The sequence below is a fragment of the Stigmatopora argus genome, chromosome 8 (assembly GCF_051989625.1).
Source record: "Stigmatopora argus isolate UIUO_Sarg chromosome 8, RoL_Sarg_1.0, whole genome shotgun sequence".
Taxonomy (NCBI): Eukaryota; Metazoa; Chordata; class Actinopteri; order Syngnathiformes; family Syngnathidae; genus Stigmatopora; species Stigmatopora argus.
The window spans coordinates 3417501-3442036 of record NC_135394.1 but is presented as its reverse complement, the minus strand read 5'-3'; the positions used below and the strand labels follow the sequence as shown (position 1 = coordinate 3442036).

General features: G+C 37.9%; 3 protein-coding genes across 23 annotated transcripts in view; 1 reads left to right on the top strand and 2 right to left on the bottom strand.

The window, feature by feature from the left end:
• Positions 1-213: 213 nt before the first annotated feature.
• atg4c (autophagy related 4C, cysteine peptidase) lies at positions 214-8712 on the bottom strand. Of its 3 annotated transcripts, XM_077607894.1 has the most exons (11): positions 8546-8712; positions 8329-8471; positions 7831-7914; positions 7152-7364; positions 4795-5137; positions 4433-4503; positions 3269-3471; positions 3083-3161; positions 2245-2321; positions 1401-1520; positions 214-1008 (listed from the first exon to the last, which is right to left on the bottom strand). In XM_077607894.1, exons 2-11 carry the CDS (start codon positions 8402-8404, stop codon positions 841-843), a joined length of 1434 nt encoding a protein of 477 aa, XP_077464020.1. In that variant the 5' UTR covers positions 8405-8471; positions 8546-8712; the 3' UTR covers positions 214-840. The 3 variants fall into 3 exon arrangements, with proteins under 3 accessions (XP_077464020.1, XP_077464021.1, XP_077464022.1); XM_077607895.1 differs by lacking the exon at positions 8546-8712 and having other exon boundaries at positions 7826-7914; positions 8329-8364; XM_077607896.1 differs by lacking the exon at positions 214-1008 and having other exon boundaries at positions 1402-1520; positions 2169-2321.
• An 830-nt stretch (positions 8713-9542) lies between these two features.
• The window catches only part of dock7 (dedicator of cytokinesis 7), a 45239-nt gene continuing 30245 nt past the window's right edge, over positions 9543-24536 (top strand). For all 19 annotated transcript variants that reach the window (XM_077608203.1, XM_077608202.1, XM_077608201.1 and 16 more), the window contains exons 1-14: positions 9543-9691; positions 10556-10655; positions 11465-11640; positions 12543-12611; positions 12724-12853; positions 13368-13580; positions 14064-14149; positions 14235-14301; positions 15261-15410; positions 15512-15592; positions 16054-16216; positions 16832-16974; positions 17062-17155; positions 17283-17445. In XM_077608203.1, coding sequence (XP_077464329.1) covers positions 9654-9691; positions 10556-10655; positions 11465-11640; positions 12543-12611; positions 12724-12853; positions 13368-13580; positions 14064-14149; positions 14235-14301; positions 15261-15410; positions 15512-15592; positions 16054-16216; positions 16832-16974; positions 17062-17155; positions 17283-17445 — 1673 coding nt within the window. In that variant the 5' untranslated portion in view covers positions 9543-9653. The remainder of the gene's footprint in view (positions 9692-10555; positions 10656-11464; positions 11641-12542; positions 12612-12723; positions 12854-13367; positions 13581-14063; positions 14150-14234; positions 14302-15260; positions 15411-15511; positions 15593-16053; positions 16217-16831; positions 16975-17061; positions 17156-17282; positions 17446-24536) is intronic.
• Positions 19081-22465, bottom strand: angptl3 (angiopoietin-like 3). The gene is made up of 7 exons (XM_077608244.1): positions 21815-22465; positions 21307-21417; positions 21123-21222; positions 20906-21019; positions 20661-20756; positions 20181-20447; positions 19081-20021 (listed from the first exon to the last, which is right to left on the bottom strand). The coding sequence occupies exons 1-7, from the start codon at positions 22343-22345 to the stop codon at positions 19837-19839; spliced, it is 1404 nt and encodes a 467-aa protein (XP_077464370.1). The 5' UTR covers positions 22346-22465; the 3' UTR covers positions 19081-19836.

The following is a 24536-nucleotide window of genomic DNA, read 5'->3' as shown; positions in this document are numbered from 1 at the left end:
TTATACTGAGGAAAAATGTAGATATTTGATATCTCGATATCGCTATACTGAACATTGTGACATCCCTAATCTTATGAGGTAGTAAATGTGACATAATATGTGCTTAGCTTCATCTGAGGTACAAAGATATTTTTTAACTTTTGAATTTCACATTTCTAAAATGAATGATTGGTGAAGTGTAATTGAAAGAATAAACAATCAAATTATTTGCAATCCAAGTCAAAAATATTTATTTAACAGATTTAATTAGTAACACATACATTTGTCCTGAATAAAGAAAAAACCTCAAATACAATACGTAATAATAATAAGTTAGAACGCTTCAGTGCAGCATGCTGGTCAGATGAAAGGAGTTACTTAAATGATTGTGTCTCATTTTTTCTTTGATGTCAAATGTGGACTCTATTTTATTTTTTATTTCTAGTGTGGGCTTAGAAATGCTTTAGTTTAACTCAAGCCTGATCATCAGATTCCTCTCATTCCTATAGAAATCATGCCAAAAAGTCATAGACATAGACTGAACTAGTACTTTTATTATTTATAAGTGTGTCATTTCAGAGGAACTATGCTAAACTCTAAAACCTGTGCTTCTCAACTATTGGATATTCTTTTGTTTTCAGATTCCAATTAAAACAGGTCAGATAATTTAGCTGAGTGTCACCTAGAACATTTGACAAACCAAAGTATTTAGCAAGTTTCAACTGCTGTGATCGAGATATTCACATATAATTTAAAAGACTGTGTTTCCAGAAAAGGTCCAGTTTTATAATGTTCAATGTCACATCTGGCTCAGACAAGGTTTTCAGGCAAGGTCCATGTTTGCAGATATAAACTGTTCTGTCAAAGTAACACAAAGTCCCCAGCAGTGGTGATTGTCCTCCTTGGGTCACGGATGAAGGGCCATTCTCTTTTTTGTGGGGTCAGGCTGGATGACAAGTCATAATCTCTGCCATGACCTTGCACAATAGTGAATGCTGGGTATTTGTCATTTGGGGACGGCTGCAACACCTGCAAAGACAACAGGTTAAAGTTTCAAGGCGTTCATGTTACAAGAATACAGCAGATTTCCTTTTGAACTTGATTTTTTTTGTGATGCTTTAGGTGCCTGATAATTAATTTGAATAAATCTGACGATTATTTATTCAAACGTAGACCCTATTTTATATTTCCTAGACATGGTGTGAGCCATCAAACTTATGGAAAACAGTTCTGAAGCTCCCTAGTTTTGACCGACCGCCTGTGATGGGAACAACAAGAGATAAACGGTTGGATGCTGACACCTACTGGACAGCATATGAATGGCAATGTGGCTGAGAAACCTTAGTAACAATTATCTATGATATTTTGACAAATTTATTCACTCATCATAATCATTCTCAACTGGTTGAATACATTCTCACCTGAGAAAGCTCTTTGCTGATTTTCTCATAGTCTTGGATACTTCTGGAGTAAAATCCTATAGTGCAGCTTGGATCCATCTTCGTGAAAGGCATCTTCTTCGGTGAGGGACAATGATAGGACTAGACAAAAGAAGACAGAATACATCTTGCAAGTATTTCTCAAACTGAAAAACCAAGCAAATGTGTGATGCAATTCTATTCATCTACTGTCACCATGTCAAGACATTCACAGCATAACCATGCTGTGTTGTAGGTGGGTTTCGACCTTCCAGCGTGGTGTCTGCATGTTGTCCCCGTGCCTGTGTGGCTTTCCCCCGGGTACTCTGGTTATCTCCCACAGCCCCAAAACCTTCATGGTTGAAGGTTTGAACAATATCAATTGTCCCTAGGGATGAGTGTGAGCATAAATGGTTGTTTGTGTCATTGCCCCCTGTGATTGGCTGGCAACCCACCGCTGCCCACAGTGGGCTGGGATAGGCTCCACAACCCCCGCAACCCTTGCGAGGGAGGATAAGCGGTACGGAAAATGAATAAATGATCAATAAATATGATATAGAACCGTGATAGATACAATTTTAGAGTCGTGTAGTAGAACCAGTTAGGTATCTAAATAACCTCAGCAAATCAGTAAATATAAGCGGATTGTACGGCAAGTTTTACTCTTAAATCTTATTCAACTGGACAAGTGTACCTAATCATCTGACTACTAAGTGTAAAGTAGCAGATGGCCCTATGTAATTGACTGATGGGCTGTTTTAAGATTCATACCATTAAGTACTAACAGGAATGATTACATTCCCATTACTCGGCTTCTTGTCAGCTCCTTTGTGTAGTTTCCTATTACCTGGAGAGGGAAATCGGTGGTGCTGACATCCACAAAAGACTGACAGTAATGAGGGTCCATGTAAATCAAGCTGTCATCTGCAAGGACAAAACATAAGACAAGTTATTTAAAAACATTGGCTCATTACAAAAATGTGCCTCCCACCAATTTCAGTGTAGGGTCGCTCAAAGTCACCTGAATACTGTAGTGCGGTATCAAATATGCCTCCCACAAAGTTACTCCTTTTTAATATCTACCACAGGGGGATTAAATTCCACATAATCAGATGCATTTCCACAGGCGCATTCTTAACACCCACAAAAAAAGGTTTCCATTTAATTTTGTCCACGTACGGGAGTCTGCTGGGCGTGAGGATTACTTTTATAAACATGCAATTATATGTGACGATTTGCATATGATGAATGCAGAGGTGAGCTGTGCCTCGACAGACAGAATGTATTGCTAGTCATTTAGACATCATTCAATGCGGTATATCACAATGATAAAATGTAAATGCCTAAATATTGACTGCCAAGATGTACAACTGAAGGTTCCTCCCAGCTCCTGAAGGTGATGAAGAGTGGCTCACTTTGAAACCTGGAAGAAATTATATGCATGCCTCCTATGGAAATCAATGACTTCTCACAACTTGGGAGGTTTACTTGTGATAAATGAGTGAGACTTTGATAGGTCAGAGAGAATAAAGAAAGCGCTGCATAACTTGCTTCTTCTCAGCTTTTACTATGTGCAAACTGGAATATATTATCTTGTTTCATTTTGCTTATGAAGAAAAGGTGTATTATGCAAAACAACACCCCATTTCAGTCGGTTATAATTCGTACACAGTGCAAACGCTCACCTTGAAAGCCTACAAAATAGCAGGCCTGCTTGGGCTTCCCTCCAATGATGCCAATGCAGTATTCCAAACTTAGTATCCTCTATTAAACACAAAATAAAACAAGTGGTACAATTTCTGTGTGGTCTTATCATATAATTTAATTAACAATACAATTACTGTCAGTATGTACAAGGGTGTATATTTTACCTTCGCAAGATTAAAGTACTCGGGGTTGGTCTTTTCCCCCCCCAGTCGCACAGGAATGAGAATGATAACAGCTTGACTGTCTGCTACGGTGAACGGAGACACTAATTGGTTGTTTTGTGGAGGGCGCAGGCCATCAGACGTTCCAGATGAGGGTTGCTCAGCTTTGGGTAGCCTGTGGCTGTCAATCACATCAGCGCTATACACTGGACAAGATCAGTAGAACTACCGTCAGAATATGTTTTCAGTTGTTCATATCTTTCTTTTATACTTATTGATGTGAAGTGTGACTCCGGTCACACTTTTTATGATACAGAGACACTCAAAGGCCCGTGTGTAGTCTAAATCTAAAAAAGGGTGAGTCTGCAGGAAGCAACATGTTGTTTTAGACAGGAAGTGTCTAACTCAGGAAGTGGCAAACTATTCCACAAAGGGCTGGCGTGGGTTTGGGTTCTCATTTCAACCCATAGAGAGGACACCTTTTCACCAATCTGGTGTCCTACAAGTGCAATCAGTAGATTGCAGTCAGGTGCCTCTTGTTTTCTGCAGAAATCTCATTGGTTTAACTGTCTGTGTTTGATCGGTTCGAACAAAAACCTGCACCAACAGCAGCCCTTGACTTCAAAATTTAATTTTTTTTTGTAAAATTTAGTGCTCACACTGATATTCCCATTGAAACTAATCTAATACATTGAGGGCAGAGTAGAAAAAATATCTGAATTCACCTGCAATATTGACAGTCAATGTTATAGGGGAGGGTGCAGGTGGGGTCTAGATCATTGAGTATTAAATAGTGCAATAATTACTGAAAACTGTAACAACAATTAAAAAGACATTGGAAAATGAACATCACCCTGATGGTATTTAACCAAGCATTATATTCTAATGTTGTTTGGCGAGCATCAGAGGTCCAATTTCTTACTTCCGTATTCACCCTGCCCAGACCATTTTGTCCAATGACTGAACTTGTTCTTTTGATAGTCTGTTTTGAGGAACATTGGGTTACTACTTTTGACAGTGTTCTCCTTTCTTTTCTAACAAATACAATTTTATTTGCACCAAACCCAACAGATCGGCGGTCTTTAAAGGTAAGTAGATATGTTGTAAAAGTAGCATCAGTGCTCACATTTTGACAAGTGAATTTTATCAACCGACTATTATTCATACCTGTACAGTCTTGGGAGATATAAGAAGTAATACTGGCTAAGGCAGGCTCTTTCACTTCATCCATAGCTTTCCTGCAAAAGGAGAGAAGACAGAGTACGCTGGAGAGAGTGAGCAATGTCTAAAGTTTATATGTGAAATGTAACAGTTAGCTGTTATCTTAGCAGTTGGTCTTCAGGGTGGATATGTACATGTGTTGCCATTTATTGTCGGCTAAACATTTAAACCATGAAGTATCTTGGACTTCTTTGCCTTTTGAAAATGGGTACATTTGGCATATTATTTTAACGTGCTCTGGATAAAAAAATGTGACTTTTACGAGCTTTCATTTTTCCTTTGTATAACTCTCTGTAACGAGTACTTACTTGAGAATGTGCGCTACAGCAGCAGGTCCATACCAGTCCCCTGCCTGTTTCCCAAATGTCAGGCCGCAATGGACCAATCTGTGCAGACCCAACTGTGCGGATGGGTTGTCCCCAAACCATGAAACCAGTGTTCGGTGGTACATTTCTTTTAAGTGGGAATCTGCTTCCTCTGCTGACACAGATGCTTGAGCCTGAGGTACAGCAGAGGCTTCAGGAGTGGCGGGCCTGTTGAGGGTACTCTGTAAAGAGGTCTCCAAGGATTCAAACAAATGCTTGGCCGCAGTGGTGGTCCACGTCTCAGCGTCCAAACACTGGAGTTGTAGTGCCTCTGGCCATGTCCAATCTTAAAAGAACATTATGAAATAAATTATGCCTTTGCAGGATGAGCCGACAAAAGCAAATGCCATCATTATTTTCCACAAATGTTGTTTCACATTCCCATTAATATATTATTTTTTTCATGTGAAGAATTTGAGTTTGGTGTAATTTGGTGTTATTATGAGTGATGTAGTGACTTGCTTAAAATTGGAAAATGCATAAAATACCCGTAAAACTCAGGGTCTTCCATTTTTCCGTTTGCTATATTATAGCACATTAATTATGGAAAGTAATGAGAGGTAATAATTTCAACAGCTCTTTCCTGATCATGACCTGAAAGTTTTATATTTTATATCACTATTAAAAATATAGTCTTTCAGGACTTGATTTGAATCTTGACACAGTGTTTCACATTAACTACATCTTCTTACAAACAGGTTGAGAAATGAAAGTGGAGAAAATGGAATTGTCCCTATCTATAAAATGGAAGAGTGAAATTTAAAACATTGACAAAATGACCTTGATGCAACAATAATCAAAGTGAAATTGATCAATAAATATCTTTAAATGACCATTAGTCATTTTATTTGAGAAATATTTCATTGATAGCATATTTTACAATCGGCAAGAGAGCCTGTTTTAAATATTGTTTTATAAATGACTGCATTAAAATGGCATGCCATCTCGTCTTCAGGGCTCAAAGTCGAGGACACTTCAATAGATGAAGCCGAGTGGTAAATAATTCATTCAAATACAAAATCGAAACCATTTTGATTCTTGGTAAGAAAACTTAAAGACGGTGTTTAAGATCCATCAACCCATCAAATACCACTTAGCCAGTACATTCTCACAAGTAGGCTTTAATTAAAGTAATACCAGTGCCCAGAAAACGAAAGCAAGAGCAAAGAAAAGAAACAGCCAATAATTATCCAGTAGGTTTTCATACTAGCAAAATAATATCCAGTGTCCACCTTGACTGTATACTTTGTGTGCATAGCTGTGAAATTAGAGGTGGCCAAAGAAGCCAGAATTTGTAGTAGTAGTAGTAGTGCTTTACGAAAGTAAAATATAAAAAGTGACAGTCTTTAAAATACAAAAGCTCTTGATTATTTCTTAAGAGGCTGAATGTCAAATACACAGTAGACAAAAAAAAACATGAAATAGGAATAACTGAATTTGAGCATAGTGCAGTCTCAGTTTTTCCATTTTACAAATGATTTTTCCTCCCACCTAGGAACTTTATTAATATAACATAATTTAATATCATGTTCTTTCTATATCAAATAAACAACAATTTATGGTTTTAAAATGTCTTTCCTAAATTAACTTTTGTGCTGTTTTGTGTGTATAAACGACAAGTGATTATAGTTAAGGTTAAGGGGATGCAGATAATGAAGAATTTCAGGATTTAATTTTGTCGCTTATATTTTATTTTAAATTTTTTGAATGCATTGTGTAGTGCACATGTGTCAAAGTGGCGGCCTGGGGGCCAAATCTGGCCCGCTGCATCATTTTGTGTGGCCCGGGAATGTAAATCATGAGTGCCGACTTTCTGTTTTAGGATCAAATTAAAATGAAGAGTATAGATGTATATTAAATTTCCTGATTTTCCCCCTTTTAAATCAATAATTCTAATTTTTTAATCAAAATTTTCTGTGTTTTTAGTTCAAAAATAATTTTGTAAAATCTAAAAATATATTTAAAAAACCTAAAATAAACATTGTTTTAGATCTATAAAAAACTGAATATTCAGGGCTTTTAATCCATTTATAAAAAAAATATCTAAATATTATATCTAAAATGGTCCAGCCCACATGAAATCAAGTTGACGTTAACACGGCCCGCAAACCAACCCGAGTCTGACACGCTTGGTGTAGTGGAATGAAATAATGGAAAAATGCATCTCACTATGCATACACAGTAATGCACTTAAAAATCCCTACAATGCTAAATGTCTTTGAAGCTTTGTAGAAAGTGATCTAAAAGTGCCATCACTAGCCAGTAAAGGGAAAAAAATCTGAAGAGTCAGGGCCACTTACCTCTGCCCAAGAAGTGAAGAACAAGTGCCTGGGCCAACATCATCTGCCCAGCCCGCAGCATGCAGCCCCAGCCACAGTCAGATGTTAGATTAGAGCCGGGCAGAGGGGAAAACGCTTGTCTATATGTTAGCCATATACGAGACCCAAAATCCTTGCGGAAATCTTCTATATTTCCCATGACAAAATCCGTATTGGAAGCTTCCAAGCTGGCCTCTGAAACAGGTTCAAAATTAGTGAATTACAAGGTTAGGTCTCTTTCAAGGTCTATTCTACAAAAAAAAATAACCACTGAATGCATCTAATGTAACTCTGCCTTCGCTTGTAGAACAATTTGTTTATATACTTTAGATTAAATACAGTAAAATGCAATTGGACGCTACATTGCAATGTGACCATTTTTACCAATAGTAATACATAACTGCAAATTACCAATATAACAAAAACATTGTTAAATATGTAACTCACTATTATATTATTGTGTATTTAAATACAATTTACAAATGACTAGTCACTGCAAAGTTATATTGTATCTACAATCAATTGTCATAGTGTTATGCACAATTATTTGAGGACATTCTAACTTGAGTTACAAAGCACTTAAAATAAAAACAAAAATCAGCATCTAATGCTACCCTTGCAAACCTTACAACAGGTTGAGAAGCTTTGAAACATACTATACCGTCATCCTTAAAATGGTAGCACTTTCCCAAGAGAAGAACAGTGGAATTTCTGCTGAATGAGGTCTTTGACTTTAGAGCCCAACCTAAAATACACACCATTTTAAAACACAGATATTTTGAAGAAATCTGACTGCAGACACTGAGTCTTGACAACTAACACGGAATTAAAACACTGAAAAAAGTATGTTAACTGCAGTGGGTGACCCGGCGCTTGAGTGCTTAGCAGTGGAGGGTCCTGGGTTCAAATCCAGGTCAGCTGGGATAGGCTCCAGCACCCCCCGCGACCCTAGTGAGGATAAAGCGGTTCAGAAAATGAGATTGGATGAGTTAGATTATAATCAGTCACGATAACATCGTCACACAACAGCAGCTAGCTTTTTGATGGTTTAGCAACGCGTCCTGACAAAATATTTGCTACTCAGTATCTGTTTTGACTGAAACTGTCAGATTTTATGTGCGCGCGTGTTTGTGCGTTCTGCCCCTCAAGTTCAACTTACTGTACTTCACATTGTGCCACATGGACATAAACTTCGTCTTCATTTTTTCCATCTCGCCGCTCCCTTCAGTCTCCATTTGGACCACACGGGGATGCAACCCATTCCAACGCAGAAGAGAAATACTGGCAAGCCGTGTATAGTCACTTTGTTTAGAAATAAAACATGGCAACTATAAGAAACAAATTGTGCCACCATGACTCTATGATAATGCAATTACCTTTTTCAGGGTGAAGATCCTCGAAGTAATGTCACACTCTGAGGACTACGTAATAAACATAATGTTTTGCGTATGCGTTAAGTAGCAGTGGAACATACAAAAATGTAAGATACGAGTGTTTATATTTTGAGGAAGTACTCTCGAGAGGGCCATCTGTTCTCGCGATGTTTCTGATAAACAAAAGACAACGGAAGTCTTTTGATGTTCGATTTTATTGAGCGATTTCACCGACTGGGCGGTGCTAAAAGTTTAATCTCACTCACTCAAGCCCACTGAAATTTCCTTGCGTTTGTTATTAGTATTATACACTCAATGAATGCATCAACAAATACAATTAAATAATTAACATATTTGATGGAATCGGCAACAATACACGATTTACACGTCAAGTTGTTAAGCATTAAAAAAAATCTAATTTTTATTCTTCAACTCTGTTTATCCTCATCAGTTGCGGGGTGCTGGAGCCTATCCCAGGGCACACATTGAATTGAATGCTTTTATTGTCATTTTACAAGTATAATGAGATTTGAAGTGCACAAATAAATAATCATTAAATAATAATAAATAATAATAACAATGATAATAACAATAATAATAACAATAATAATAATAAATAATAATAATAAATAAATAATCAATCAATAAGTAAGAGACAGACAATCATTCTTGCTTGCAATCACATTACTAATCAACCCGACCCACGTGATTCATGCTTGCTGTGTTATTATAAATATTATTTATATTTATTTATATTTTTTCAAAACACAGGTAAACATAGAAGTTTCTCTTTTGAAATACCATAGATTTAAATGTAAGTTTTAAAAAATCCAAAATGAAAAAAAAATGAATAAAACGATTTTTAAGTTAAAAAGAAATGCATATATAAAACGAGGATTTATTTCATGTAAAGAATGTTAAAACTAAGAATTGGTAATGCTGCTGAATTTGCGTGGGTAAGCGCTGCACACCATTACAACCATTACGGTAAAATGGGAAGCTCCCATTCTCTAGTTTTCCCGTTTTCCCGATGGCCGTAGTGGGTGAGTGAGTGGAATTTGCTGGCTGCCACACTGGGAATATCGTTCAAGTATACCGAGCGGCCACTGCCATGGCTGAACGCCGCGCCTTCGCCCAAAAGATAAGCAGGTAAAACGTGTTTGGAACGGACAAACCGAGCAGTTGAAGACTTGGGTAGCCGACAGACCACCGCCGAGCCAACCCAAATGGAAAGAGGCCCTAACGCCAACATAGCACCGTTGCACTCAGCTAGCTTGTTAGCCGTACTGCCAAAGATGCTCAGACCCACCCAGAAACAGGAATGAATTCTTTACAAGAGACACGATCGTTTGAATGACTGTAAATGGGTCGAGCAAACGACCGGGTAGTGTTTCTGTAATTAGCGGTTTATGACAACAATAGGAATACCGTTAGTTAGAATAGCTCGCTGTCTGTTGTCTTTTAGTTTACACTGTTGTTATTACCACAAAAGTAGATGTTTCGTTAGGCATATTGTGAGGAGGCGTACCCAGCTCATTTCTGAACAACAGAAGATCCAGGATTAAATGTGTGCAAGATAAACAACAATGTTTTTCCTGTCCTTCAGATGGATCTAAATAATCTCTTTAACAATGGACTCTGCTGTCAGATGCCACCACCTCTCCACCTTTCTATCTATCTCTAATGTATACATTTAACTAGATTATATAGATGCAACAGAATGAACAGTTTGGCTAAAATGGAAAACTGAAAGTGAGGAAAAATATGCAGAAAAAGGAATCATCAGAATAAATTATATTTATATTGTTTTTTTTCTTGTTTGTTTTTATATGTATAATTAATTGGATTCATCTTTTTGTCTGTTTTGGAGTTAACAAGAAAAACGTACAGACATTTCAACTCCTTCATTGCGTGTGATGTGAAATAAAATGTGTTTTTAGTTCGACACATTATTTTTAAAGCTATACTGATTAACCGTAATTCATGAAACTTTTTTATTTTATTGTTTCGCAGGACTGTGGCAGCAGAGGTCAGAAAGCAAATAGCGGGCCAATATGGGGGCTCCCCACAACTCTTCAAGAATATCAACACTGGTGCCATAACAAGTAGCACGGTGCGTAGGCTTAACCACGTTGAGAAACAAGTCCAATATTTGGAACTGTGGAAAAAGTGGATTCTCATGAGACGAGCACAGTCTGTTCCACGGCCAATCCCATAATTTTAATGAGCCAAATCATCTGTGCACATATGAAAGCAATCTAATTCTTAATCTTATTCTTATGATCAGCAGGTGGGAATTTAGGATAATCTGTTGATACGAGATGCTTGTATGTAAACTACCACTTGGGGAAATAAACTGTAAAAGAGAACTCACATGCCACTGGGTGGAATGTAGAGGCACACCAACACGACAAGCAAGAGGGGCTTTTCTGGGTTTCACTTGTCGCTTTTATGGTGAAAGCTTGCTCACATGATGAGACTTATTTTTTCTCATAACAATTTGAAAAGGTGTGGTGTTTGTATGATGAGGGTCCATTTTACTGGCTTGGATCAATGTCTGATTTTAAAAACTGATGCAATTTTGTAAGCGAATAGAGTTCTGTTTTACAAATTACAAATTTGTTTAAATAGTCCCATGACTATTATTTTTTTCCTGTGGACATGCCCATTATGTGGATTTCATAAACAATTAAAAAATGCTGATCTAGTGGTATTTTTCTTAGCTAATTTCTGGCTTCAAATATAAACTTTTCTACACCCTATTGTAGTTTTTGTGTACATGGATACATACTACAAATAATAATGATGATCAGAATTCAAATTTATATAGTGCTTTTCACGATGCCCAGCTTGTCACATGACATATGTATGGTTGACTGTCCTCAACTAGTAATTCTTTCCCACGATTTGGTTATTCTCCAGGTTCCACTCACAGAGGCAGTGGAGCCAGTGGATTTCGAGGAGTACCTCATCACTCACCCTCCCATTGTGGAGTCAGGACCACTTAGAGATCTGATAGAGTTTCCCCCAGATGACATTGAAGTCATCTACACACCCAGAGACTGTCGCACAGTTGTACAGGCTGTCCCAGAGGAAGGGTAAGGATTTGCCAACAAACTGGACACCACCACCCAAAACATAGAGGGGTTATAGGAGGTTTGGGAATTAACAACCAGATACAATAGATTACATAATATCTATCGTAGGCCAGCCCGGCCGCTGAGTGGTTAGCGCGTCGGCCTCACAACTCTGGGGTCCTGGGTTCAAATCCAGGTTGGTCCACCTGTGTGGAGTTTGCATGTTCTCCCTGGGCCTGCGTGGGTTTTCTCCAGGTACTCCAGTTTCCTCCAACATTCCAAAAACATGCATGCTAGGCTGATTGGACATGCTAAATCGCCCCTAGGTATGGGTGTGAGTGTGTATGGTTGTCCGTCTCCATATGCCCTGCAATCGGCTGGCCACCGATTCGGGGTGTCCCCCGCCTCTGGCCCGGAGTCAGCTGGGATAGGCTCCAGCACCCCCCGCGATCCTAGTGAGGATAAAGTGGTTCAGAAAATGAGATGAGATGATGTATATATATATATATATATATGTATATATATGTGTGTATATATATATATATGTATATACATATATATATATATATATATATATATATATATATATATATATATATATATATATATATATATATATATATATATATATATATATATGTGTGTGTATATGTATATATAATTATATATATTTTTATTTGTTTTATTTTTATTTTTTGTTTACTCCAAATTACAATTCCTTTTTCGATTCCCCATATTTTGAAAGGTCTCTCAACTCAGAAACTTGAATTTATTAATATTGTCCCAGTTCTCCAATAGAAAATACAACTTGAGTTCACTTCACAATTTCAACTGGACAAGTGGTACTTACTATTCTTACGACGCCACATAAGCAGACACTGGTGACGTTCAAACATCTTTTTACTGTACATTTCTGCTTTCAGGGACACCGACCATCATGTGAGAGACTGCGTCAGATCGTATACTGAGGACTGGGCCATAGTGAACAGAAAGTAAGACTTTTTAATGTTTTAATTAGAGTACACATTCTGTTTTAAACAAGGTGGCGACAATAGACAGGAATAAATGGATTTCAAATCAAACTAAATGTAATGTTGCTTTCAGATACCACAAACTTGGTACAGGTTTTAATCCTAATTCATTGGATAAGCAGAAGGAGCGCCAGAAGGGTTTGCCCAAACAAGTGTTTGAGGCTGATGAATTACCGGACAGCAGTAGCTACCAAGACGATCAGGTACCAATGTAGGCCTTAGCAATGTGTTTGATTTGATGTTCTAACTCAGGGGTGGCCAACTCCAGTCCTCGAGAGCCCCTATCCGGTCTCTTTTCCATATCTCCCTCCACCAACACACCTGAATAAAATAGTCTGGATCGGTATCAAGCTTCTGGACAGTGTGCTGATGAGTTGATCATTTGATTCAGTTGTGGTAGAGGAGGGAGATATGGAAAACAGACTGGATAGGGACTCTCGAGGACCGGACTTGGCCACCCCTGTTCTAACTGCTGTTACTTGTTTGCTGCAAGATTTAAAGTGCAGTATTCTGTAATCTTGAGTCTGATGAATATTATTATGATATACAGTGCTACTTAGAAATTCAGAAGACCCTGAACATGTTTTATGTTAGGTTTAATCTTTTACGTTAAATTGCCATAATAAAACAAGTTGATATTCAAATTCTGTAGGAAGGACTGTACTTATTGATGTCCTATACTGTCGACAATGCTCAAAAGTACTGTTTTTTTCATAGGATGACCTTAAACGGCGGTCGATGTCCATTGATGACACCCCTCGGGGTAGCTGGGCTTGCAGCATATTTGACTTGAAAAATTCCCTCCCTGACTCTCTCCTGCCACATCTCCTCGATCGTTCCGCCAATGAAGAAATTGATAGACACAATGAGGATCAACGCAAGACCAACCGCCATCGCGAACTCTTCGCTCTGCACCCAGCTCTTGATGAGGTCTAGTTTACATTGTACACCTTTCTAGCTTCCTTCTAGCTCCAAGTAGAAGCTGTTGTCCTCCACGGCAGTTTTTTTTCGAATTACATACATTTTACTTTTCTTCCTGAAAAAGTTGGATTTGCGGGGAGGGAGGTGATGAAGGTGATGAAGTTCCTTGTTCTAAGCGGGTCATGAGAATTGAGGCAGAAATAGAGCCATATTATAGTAGACCATCAGTTGTGTTGTCAACAGGAATGTCTGAGTTATTTATGAGTGACTAATGGCCTAGATTGCCTGTCTTGCACCACAAAACCTTAATTTGTTCATTTGTTTTGTTAATTGCATGGGGTCTAAACACCAAAATGAACTAAACAATACAGTAAAGTAGACATTATTAGAATATAGTAGTTACCACTTAGCACATATACATTTCTGTTTGTTGGTATATTTTTTAAAACTATTAATTTTATACCATAATGTGTTTACTTAACTCGTTTATAGGAGGACCCCATTGAGCGGCACTGTGTGCCTGAAGTTCCGAAAGAACATTTTGGCCAAAGACTGCTTGTCAAGTGCTTGTCCTTAAAGTATGTGGTGGGAATTTTTCAAGCAAAAACACTTTGCTCATTGCTTAACTTTACTGATAAACTTTGTTTTTGTTTTTCGCTTTAGGTTTGAGATTGAAATTGAACCCATATTTGCTAGTTTAGCTTTATACGATGTCAAGGAAAAGAAAAAGGTAAGCAGGCATATACATATATATATATATATATATATATATATATATATATATATATATATATATATATATATATATATATATATTACTTGACTTAATTTAATGCTTATTGCACAGGTGACATCATTCCGTATTCTCTATCCAGAGTACAAGAAGAAATACCGTAATTACTCGAATATAACGCGCACTCGAAAATAACACGCAGGTAATTTTGGGCCAAAAAAATCTGGAAAAACGCAGTACTCGAATATAGTGCGCACCTAAAATTTCCCGCTGACGAAAATCAGAAATCTTACCTTTTTTTCTTCGTTTCACGATTGTTTTGTTCAAAACCGGATAGAGAAATCTTCAGGTACGAGCGTGTCGAGTGTCGTGCAGTTGGTGGAGTTATGCGTTTGAATTTTAGGGCAATAGATGATACACAGAGTGGACAAACATATCATGTAGACATGTTATGTTGCAATACCTTTTAGACTTCCTTGAACATTGACTACATTTCAATTGACAATACCATGTTTTAATTCAAATATCTATTGTCATTCTCAAACAAGAAAAGGAACATAGAAATTGAATAAATAAATGATTTGAAGATATGCACAATGGAAAAGACTATCACATGTAACAAGGGAATGTACTGCCCCCCGCTGGACATATTTCTAAATACAAGTACGTACTACACTACAATGTAGTATTCTACTTTCCAGCTTATTAATGCAGGATTGTGATGTTTGTGAGGCTTGACGATCTTTAATATGCGTGTATTTTGAATTCAAAGTTGGAAATTGCACAATGTCCGTGCGTCAAAGTGAGTTTGACAATGCTTTTTTCGATCGAAAATTTGTAATTTATTTTAGTTATTGATTATAACACGCACCCCCAACTATTGGAATTAATTATATAGCAAAAATATGCGTGTTATATTCGAGTAATTACGGTACTAATTATTTGTATATTAACAGATATCGGAGAACTTTTTCTTTGACCTGAATTCCGAGCAGACGAAGGCAATGCTGCGTCCACACATTCAGTCTGCAGCCATTTCCACGTTAGCACGGTCTGCCATATTTTCCATCACCTATCCCTCTCAGGATGTCTTCCTTGTCATCAAGGTCAGCCACTTGTGATTTTGTAACACAATATTATCAGTTGATTATCTAAAAATCTTAACAAGACAATAATTATTTTGCGGCACAAAACCCTGTTCTTTCAGTTGGAGAAGGTCTTACAGCAAGGAGATATTGGCGAGTGTGCTGAACCATATATGGTCTTCAAAGAATCTGATGCTACCAAGGTACATGTAATGTGAGAATATGGGCCTCTTGTAATAGTTTATACCCAGGGTGGCGAAAACGTGGCTTTTGAGCCGCACGCGGTTCGCGGCCAAAATGAATGCGACTCTGCTTCTTATCATATTTTTGTATATATGTGGGTCTTTGCCTCGTTTCATAGTTCTTTTATTTTTATTCTTTCTTAAAATACTAACATTCACCGGGGCCCAGTAAAAACAAATAATACATTATAGTTAAAACATAATTTGACACATTGGATTTTTTTATGCTGCTTCTGACGTAAAGTGTGGCTCTTTGACTCTCAGGGTTTAAAATGTTTGCTCTTTGTGTCTCACTTGTTTCCCACCCCTGGTATATACTATTTACAACAATGCCTCTCCATACTTTATGAAAAAAAATGAACTTTTTGTTGAATGATTAAAAAAAATGTTTGACATATTTTTATGGTCTCTTTTTGTTGTAGAATAAAGAAAAATTGGAGAAACTCCGCAGTCAGTCAGAGCAATTCTGCCAACGCCTTGGCCGGTACCGTATGCCCTTTGCATGGACGGCCATCCACTTGATGAATATTGTCAACAGTGCTGGCAGTCTTGAGAGGGATACAGAGCTGGAGATGAGCCTTTCAGGTTTTTTTTAGGTTTTTTTTTTTAGATGTTTGTGTGAGTGTAATTGCAACATCTTTAGAAGTGTAGCAATCCATTGTAAAAATAATCATTTATTATTGTTTTAATTGTTAAGATGAAATTTTAACCTAAGGAGCTGTTTAGTTTTGACAGTATTTTTTAAAGTTGATTTAATTGAGAAAAACTGATATCAGTTTTAGTTTTTTTACCCCTAAATTTGTAAAAAAAAAAACGGTTTATTTTTAATGTTCAAAATATATTCAATTGAAATAAGGCATTTGGAAACACCTAGTAGTACTGCCCAAATTCAGCTGGGATAGGCGCCAGCACCCCCCACGACCCTTGTGAGGATAAGTGGTTCAGGTAATGAATGAATTAATGAATTCATGAAAAGCTAGGATGTGGTGAATCCATTATAGTTGATCCGCAAAGTAGTGAGGTTTAACTGTATTGGATTCCTCTCAAAACCAATGTTACTAACCATATTATGTACATTACCTATAGATTGTGAGAATCCTCTGTTCACAATCATAGGACTAAGTTGACAGATTATTTTTTTTACCTGACAGTGTTTTTTACTCATGTCACTACCATATTGACTCGACTTCCTTTATACAGAGAGAAAAGGCTCATGGTCAGAAAGGAGGAACTCGAGCATCATGGGAAGACGATCCCTGGAAAGAACTGCGAGTGGAGATGAATCATGCAGTCTAACTGGTTTCAGACCTGCTACTCTAACCATCACTAACTTCTTTAAACAGGTCTATATAGTCTCATATGTACTCTTAATTAGATACACCAAGTGTCATGCAACATATCTGAAGTTACTTATGTTTTGTTTATTTTAGGAGGGTGATAGGCTAAGTGATGAGGATTTGTTTAAGTTTCTTGCTGATATGAGAAGACCTTCTTCAGTGTTGCGGAGACTCAGACCCATCACAGGTATAAACAGACATGTTACATTTAAGAAGGATATTATCAGATTTAATTCCAATTTCCATTAATAACTGCATCAATAATAATTATTCCAGAAACTCATCCTTATTTCTCTCTTTGACTTTCCCTTTAGCCCAGTTAAAGTTGGACATTTCTCCTGCTCCAGAGAACCCCCACTATTGTTTGACACCTGACCTCCTCCAGGTTAAACCATACCCGGACAGTAGAGTGCGCCCAACCAGGGAGATCTTGGAGTTCCCTGCCAGGGATGTGTATGTGCCAAACACTACATACAGGTACAAGATTTGTTCCCTTCTTTTATTTTTCATTTTAATCATTCAGAGGAAACAGTTTTCTAATGTCTGACTGGAAGTATAAAGATGTAAGTGATAGGGTAACTCCAACTCCATTATCCCTGAAAAAATAGTTTGACCCTAATGACCTAATACTTATGGTCTGATTCACCAAGACACTGAAAAGCGAGTGGTATGTGTTATGTTTCTTCTAACGAACTGTGTGCGGGCTTGGTGGGAGTGGTTTGCTAATGCTGCAATCTTCTGCTAAGATCCTTGAGAGTGGGGCACAGATTTCTTCTTTCATAACAGATTGTGTTGGCTGTATAATTCAGTGAGGTTGAGTGGTTAGCGCATTGGCCTCACAGTTCTGAGGACAAGGGTTTGATCCCAGGTTGGGCCTCCTGTGTGGAATTTGTATGTTCTCCACGGGCTTGCCTGGGTTTTCTCCGCGTACTCTGGTTCAGGGTTCTACATTAACTTTTTAACCGACCTGGCCATAGGACGAGTAACCCATCTATCCCACCGGCCCGGTACAAAGACGATGAGCAGACAAAATTCCAAATGGAACATGATTGATGCAAACAAGCCTGCGTAAAAAAACCTCATATTCATTGCAAAATAACGGCACCCTTAAGAAATCGCCGACAAATATTTCACACGAGTAGCGGAAAAGTTCACATGCGTAGCCATCTTCGCAGAAGACGAAAAATGGCCGCAACCATGGCAGGAAACAAAACAGACAAAGCGATTGTCATTTTCTTCATGTATTTTGCATCACATAATCAAAACGTTACCTGCCCTTTCGGGCTGCTGTCGAAACGTAATTAGCTGCCCGAAAAGAGTACTTGGCTGCCCGAGTATTTGGGCAGTTGTTAATGCGGTTTCCTCCCACATTCCAAAAACATGCATGATAAGCTGGTTGAATATTCTTAATTGTTCCTAGGTATGCGTGTGAGCGTGAATAGTTGCCCGTCTCCTCGTGCTCTGCGATTGGCTGGCCACCTATTCAGGGTGTCCCCCACCTCATGCCAGAAGTCAGCTGGGATAGGCTCCAGAACTCCCGCAACAAATGTGAGGATAAACAGTTCAGAAAAAATCATGAATGGTTTATGGGTGTGATGATACATCTATCACAACTACCCCTAGGCCTAGGCGATATGACTAAAATTATTATCACTATAATTAAAAAAAAATCAGTCTATCGATAGTTATCACGATAACTCTCATATTTTTCTTTCATATTTGAAGCTTCAAACTTCTGTGAATAAGTAAATAAATTACCTTCCTTATTATTCAATTATGACACGTTACCTCAGCCAGTATAGGCTCAACTACCCTCGCTAGTAAATGTTAATGTATAAAATACTTGCTTGCCTTATCTCACCATCTTTTGTACCGCTTATCCTCAAAAGGGTTGCGGGAGTGTATCCCAGTTAACCACAAGCAACAAGCGGGTAACACCCCAAATTGATTGCCAGCCAATCGCAAGCTACATTGAAACAGACAAACACTCGCGTACACAAAATCACAGCCAACAAGTAGCAATCGGATCAATACTGCCTCCACAAAAGTCAGGCTGAAGAACCACTGTACCATCAGTGCTAACTACTAATCTTGAAAAAAATTACACATTAATGAGTCGATCAGATGTTTTTCTTTATTATGTATTGAGCTTTCTGAACACTTAAATATGCTTAAACACATTGACAAAATATATGAGCACAATGGACAAAAGTCAATATGACCAAATAACAAAAGAGATACACAAAAACAATGTCTGTATTACTAGGTAATGTTTTGGAATACGGGTAGCATGTAATAAATACTAGGTACAAATAAGGACTAGTGGGCAAAACCAAACATCAAAAACATAACATCACTCCAAAACAATGTAAAAACGTACTTTCTCTTACCTTTAATCTTCTACTTTGTGATATTAAACTATTGAAATATGTTTTAAGTCAAACAGAGCATTCATATGAACTGAAAACAAGCTGAGCAAGGCTACATTTAGACTTTGGTATTACTACGTTGTTTTGTCTATCGGTGCATGATCGTGATACGTGTTGTAATGTCTTATTGTTACACAACTGTGAACATGCTTCATTTTTACATTGTCTGATGTTTTGTAAGAATTCTAATGCCCAACGTCTTTAGACTTTGGCATTGTTGCATTGCTGCTTCATCTTATCATGGCAGTATATTGAGATTAATTGTTTTGTTTTGGTGACCTATAACATCTGCTACCAAAACATGAAATCAGTACGTAATACAGCACAACACACACAAAAAAAGTGTCAACGGTAAGCATTTTTGTCATTTTGGGAGCGTGACAAATATTAATGGTATTAGCAACCTGTAGCCTTCTCACAAATGGCATGGATGTCAGTTTCAGTTGAAATCTTCAGCACTCTTGTTTGATCGTATAGAGAATTTAGTCATCTTGAGGGATAAAGCTGCCCCACTGCCAGGTTTCCAGTGAAGGCCCCTTCTTCTTGCAGCACGTGCCTTAGCTTTAACCCATAGATACCTTCCATTAAAGTTGTTCTCGTCACAATCAGAAAACCACCAACCACCTGCATAAAGTTGTGGCAAGAGATACAAGTTGTAATAAAATGAAGACCGTTGCTATTTTGGCTTACATATCATAGATCCTTATTTAGCATTAATAAATAATGGAGTTCAGTGTGTTTGAGTTTCTGATTTTGATGCGGCTGCTTTAAGTAGAAGTATACCTGTGTAATTGCGTGCACAGTCTTGTGAGTTGCCATTTTTGTGGTCTTTGGTGGAGAATGTTTTCCTGGAACTGTTGGCCATGGCATCAGTCAGATCGCCGGAGTAGTTGCTAAGATTGAGTGCATAATGCTCAGAGGGACCATCTAATGCAAAATGGTACTCAGCCCAGTGTTTATCCTGTTTCCAGTCCTCCATATCAATTCTTAAGATGTACAATCCTTGTTGTGTAATGCTACGGATCTTCTTTAGACCCAGCCAAAAGTCCTCTGCAAACAACAAATCTAAGTCAGCTTTCAAATGATCTGTCGGACTTTTCATTATCTTTAATGACACAAACAACATGAAGCCTGCTTTTTAGGACAGTTACAGAAAGAAAGAAAAAACAAGCAGTTGGTATTCTCATCTATTCATATATATGATATAGTCAAGTGATTTTTTTTTAAAATATTGATGTATTAACATTGTAAAATAAAACTTACTTTCTAGCTCTCCAAAACCCTTCTCATACTTTTCCCATGTCTGGTCAAAATCCACTGACCCATCAACCCTGCGTTGGATTACTGTTGAACCTCCATCTATGGAATGCATGACAATATTTTCACTTTTTATATTTAGCTTTTAGATAACCTGTTTATTGTGTCCAATTTGACACACTGCATAGAAAATTTAAAAATCATTCCTGATGGGAAATAGTGTGATGGTCTATTTTAAAATGATTACTTACCAGAATCCATTTCACAGTAAACATTGAAGGGCTCAGATTCTTTTGGCTTTATGATATAGATTCCACTTCTGTTCTCTTTTTTTTCAAATAATTCAGTGCAGTCAACGGGCAAGTCTGTAAAGAGCAAGAAACTTCAGGGCAATGTGCAAATATTTTTTTCTCTGACTTCATGTACGTATTATCACTGGAAATGGAACTTGTAATAATCGTTAGCTACCATTTTCAGACACGTTTCCTGTCAGATACTCAAACACATCTGGTGCTGACTCTAAATCCATTGTCTTATCAGCCGTGTCTTGTGAAGCGTCAGTGTTGAGCTGTAAAACAACACCGTTGAATTATCATTAAGACGTTTGTTCATTCCATCAATGTAAACAATCAATCAAAAACAAGGTATTTACCTTGTCCTCCATATTTTTAATTTTGATTTTCTGATGGTCTAACTGTTCATGCTGCTCCTGCACAGCTTTCAGTAGATTTGTGATTGCTTTCTCCTGAGTTTCAATCACGTCCTGGAAAGAATGATCAGAATAGTAACTAATAATAACTATTTCATGGCTATGTCTCCCTTTACTTAATAAGCTTAATTTTTACGTCTTTAGACAAAAACATTTCATCACACAAACCAAACAAAGCCTAGGGCTTCTGTGGAGCCAATTTATCATAACCAGGAGACAATATCAGTTGGTTAGGACAGGTTTGAGTTCTTGCTTCAAGTCCAGGGGTGTGCAATTCAATATCTATGTATCAAGTACTGTATTGATTGGTTCAGAGTTCATAGATGCGGTTATGCAAGACTATTTCATCTGCTTATCACTGATATTCATTCCACATTGCTTCATCCTGACATATGAATTATTGGATTTAAAAAAAAAAAATCTGTATTTAACACTCTTATTTGCTGCTTACCTTGAGTGCTGTAATTTCTTTGACCTGGTCAGCAGGGATCATGTGCTCCGCCAATCCCATTAACCTTTCCTCAAGACTTCCCACCTTTATCTGCAGCTGTGCACGCTCCTGTACAATGTTATTGATCTTAGAATTGATTTCCAAAGATAGGTTCTTGATCTCCTCATTGTTTGTTTTCAAAACACTTGTTGTTTTCTTCAGTTCTTCCTCTTCCTCCTTGATTTCTGATGTGACCACTGAAAGATGGTAAAATGATCTGTCAAATATATTCAATTTTTGGAAAATATCATTGATTTGGGTCTTGGTCTTGTGGACAAACTCGCGTAAGCTTTGGCCCAGTTGAAGGAGGCCATTTGCAAGAAGGCGAACGTCATCTAGCATGGCAAAACGAGACTTTGCCTCCGTTGGACTTGGTGCTGTTGTAAGGCTTTCAGAAGTCATTGTCAAAATGTCATCTTGACCCAGGTTTTCCAGAGGAACAGCAGCAATAGAACGGGCAATCAGCAGCAACAGGAATAAATGCATTATCATTTCTTTTTCTCAGAAGCTTTTTGACTGTATATGGAATCTTAATGTGCTGCCTAGATCCGTTTCATTCTATTTCACCATCAAAGCTAGAGCATAATGTGCGAGCAGCATGCTGCCCCCGTTATATACGGTCTCCTCTGAACGGGAGGGAGGGGGCTTAGCTGGTCTTTAAACCCTACATTTTTTTTTACCTCCCACTAAATCCGCCTGGAGCACTCCCCCTTCCTGAACAAACAAATCACAGCAGTGAGCAAATTACATACCTCCCCCTCTTTCAACCCATTTAACTGCAATCCGCTCTTCATAACACACCCTTGGTTCTTCATGTGGGAGCTTTTGCTGATCAGCAAAATGCCGACAATAGCCATTACAGGTTTTTGATGGATGGATAGCCGCTATGGTAAATCTTAAAAATTTAGGACCCTAGACAAACATTACTCTTGATAATGTTATCTATTTTTAATGCTCTTGATCTTGATTTAGTCTCCTGCTGAGTCAGCTTAGCACCAGACTGTCTTGAGTGTCTCAGGGAGTGCCATCATTTTTTCCAGGGTTAAGCTTTAAGGCATGAGAAATGTTGTAATGGTTGGACAACGAAGAAGCGTCAGTTTGATTATATAATACTTTCTTGAGATATTTTTTTTCTTCACTTACTAGGTGTGACAAGGGGAAAAGTGTTTTAGGATTTTCACATAAAAGTTAATTTTCTTTTTGATGTACAGAAATACATCATTTTATGTTGACCTGTGTAAGAAGTGACTGTTCACATTTTTTTAATTTTTTTATTTACACCCTAATACAGGGGTCGGGAACCTTTTTGACGGAGAGAGTCATAAACAATTAATATTTTCAAATGTTATTCCTTGAGAGCCATACTCAAAATTTAAAAGGAAATATACACTAAAATGTGTGCTATTTGTAGTAATGTCACCACTTTTAAAGTACAAACGTTCTCTGAGATCTTTTGACAATATTGTTGTGCTGTTGCTAATCAAAGATAACCAATGGGAGTATGCATGCAGAAGAATCTAATGGAAATTTTTTTTTAAAGCCGCACTAGAAGTAGTGTCGGCGCCACAATGATCACATAACGCTCCTACTGATGCATTCAGGACTGAGCTCTCAACAGAGGTTACCATATTTTACTTCACATTTTAGCGGAGAGCCGTATGCACCTATCAAAAGAGCCACATATGGCTCCCGAGCCATAGGTTCCCTACCCCTGCCCTAATAATTCAAAGCAGTGGCGATCTTTACGATGTACTTGTACAACTTCAAAATATAATTCTCCACGTACCGACCCATAGTGACAAACACTAAATTACCCTATGATCTAATACAAATCAATGTTCATTCATTTTCCGAACAGCTTATCCACACAAAGGTTGTGGGGGTGCCGGAGCCTATCCCAGCTATCTATGGGCACCAGGCGGGGGACACCCTGAATTGATGGCCAGCCAATCGCAGTGCACAAGCAGGCAGACAACCTTTCACACTCACACTCATACCTAGGGGTGATTTAGAGTGTTCCACTAGCCTACTCTGTATGTTTTTTGGGGATGTGAGAGGAAACCGGAGTACCCGGAGAAAACCCACACTAGTGAACATGCAAACTCCACACAGTGAGGACTGACTTGGGATCAAACCCTCAACCTCAGAACTGTGAGACCGACACGTAAACCACTCGGTCACTGGGCCTGCGAATCAATAAGCAAATGAAATATAAATAATATAAAATAAACTACTAAAGTGCTGAGACTGTAATACCAGTGTAAGCAATTTTGCATTAGAGTGTGATCAACAACGACAAAAGCAGTACAGGTATCAACCAGCAGTAACATTGAACTATCTGAGTCTGTTACTTATAAAATATTATTATTCAATCTTGCAGAGAAAGAGGTCTGCCTAAACTCTGGCTTACTCTGATTCAAAGAGAATGAATAGCTTGCTTATGGTCAGAAGTACCCGTGCTCAAAGATCTACTTTTGAAAAAAACAAACTTCTTGCGATCTACCTATTTTCCAGACTACCAATGACGCACAAGTGATGTGTGTGGATATACTTTGCAACATGTCATGACTCATATAGTGATCAATCGATGCTTCACAATTCACATAGTAATGGTTTTAGTGTGTTTGGGGGTTTATAAAAGGTATTCATTAAAAAAAATTAATAAACTGCGAACATGACTCAA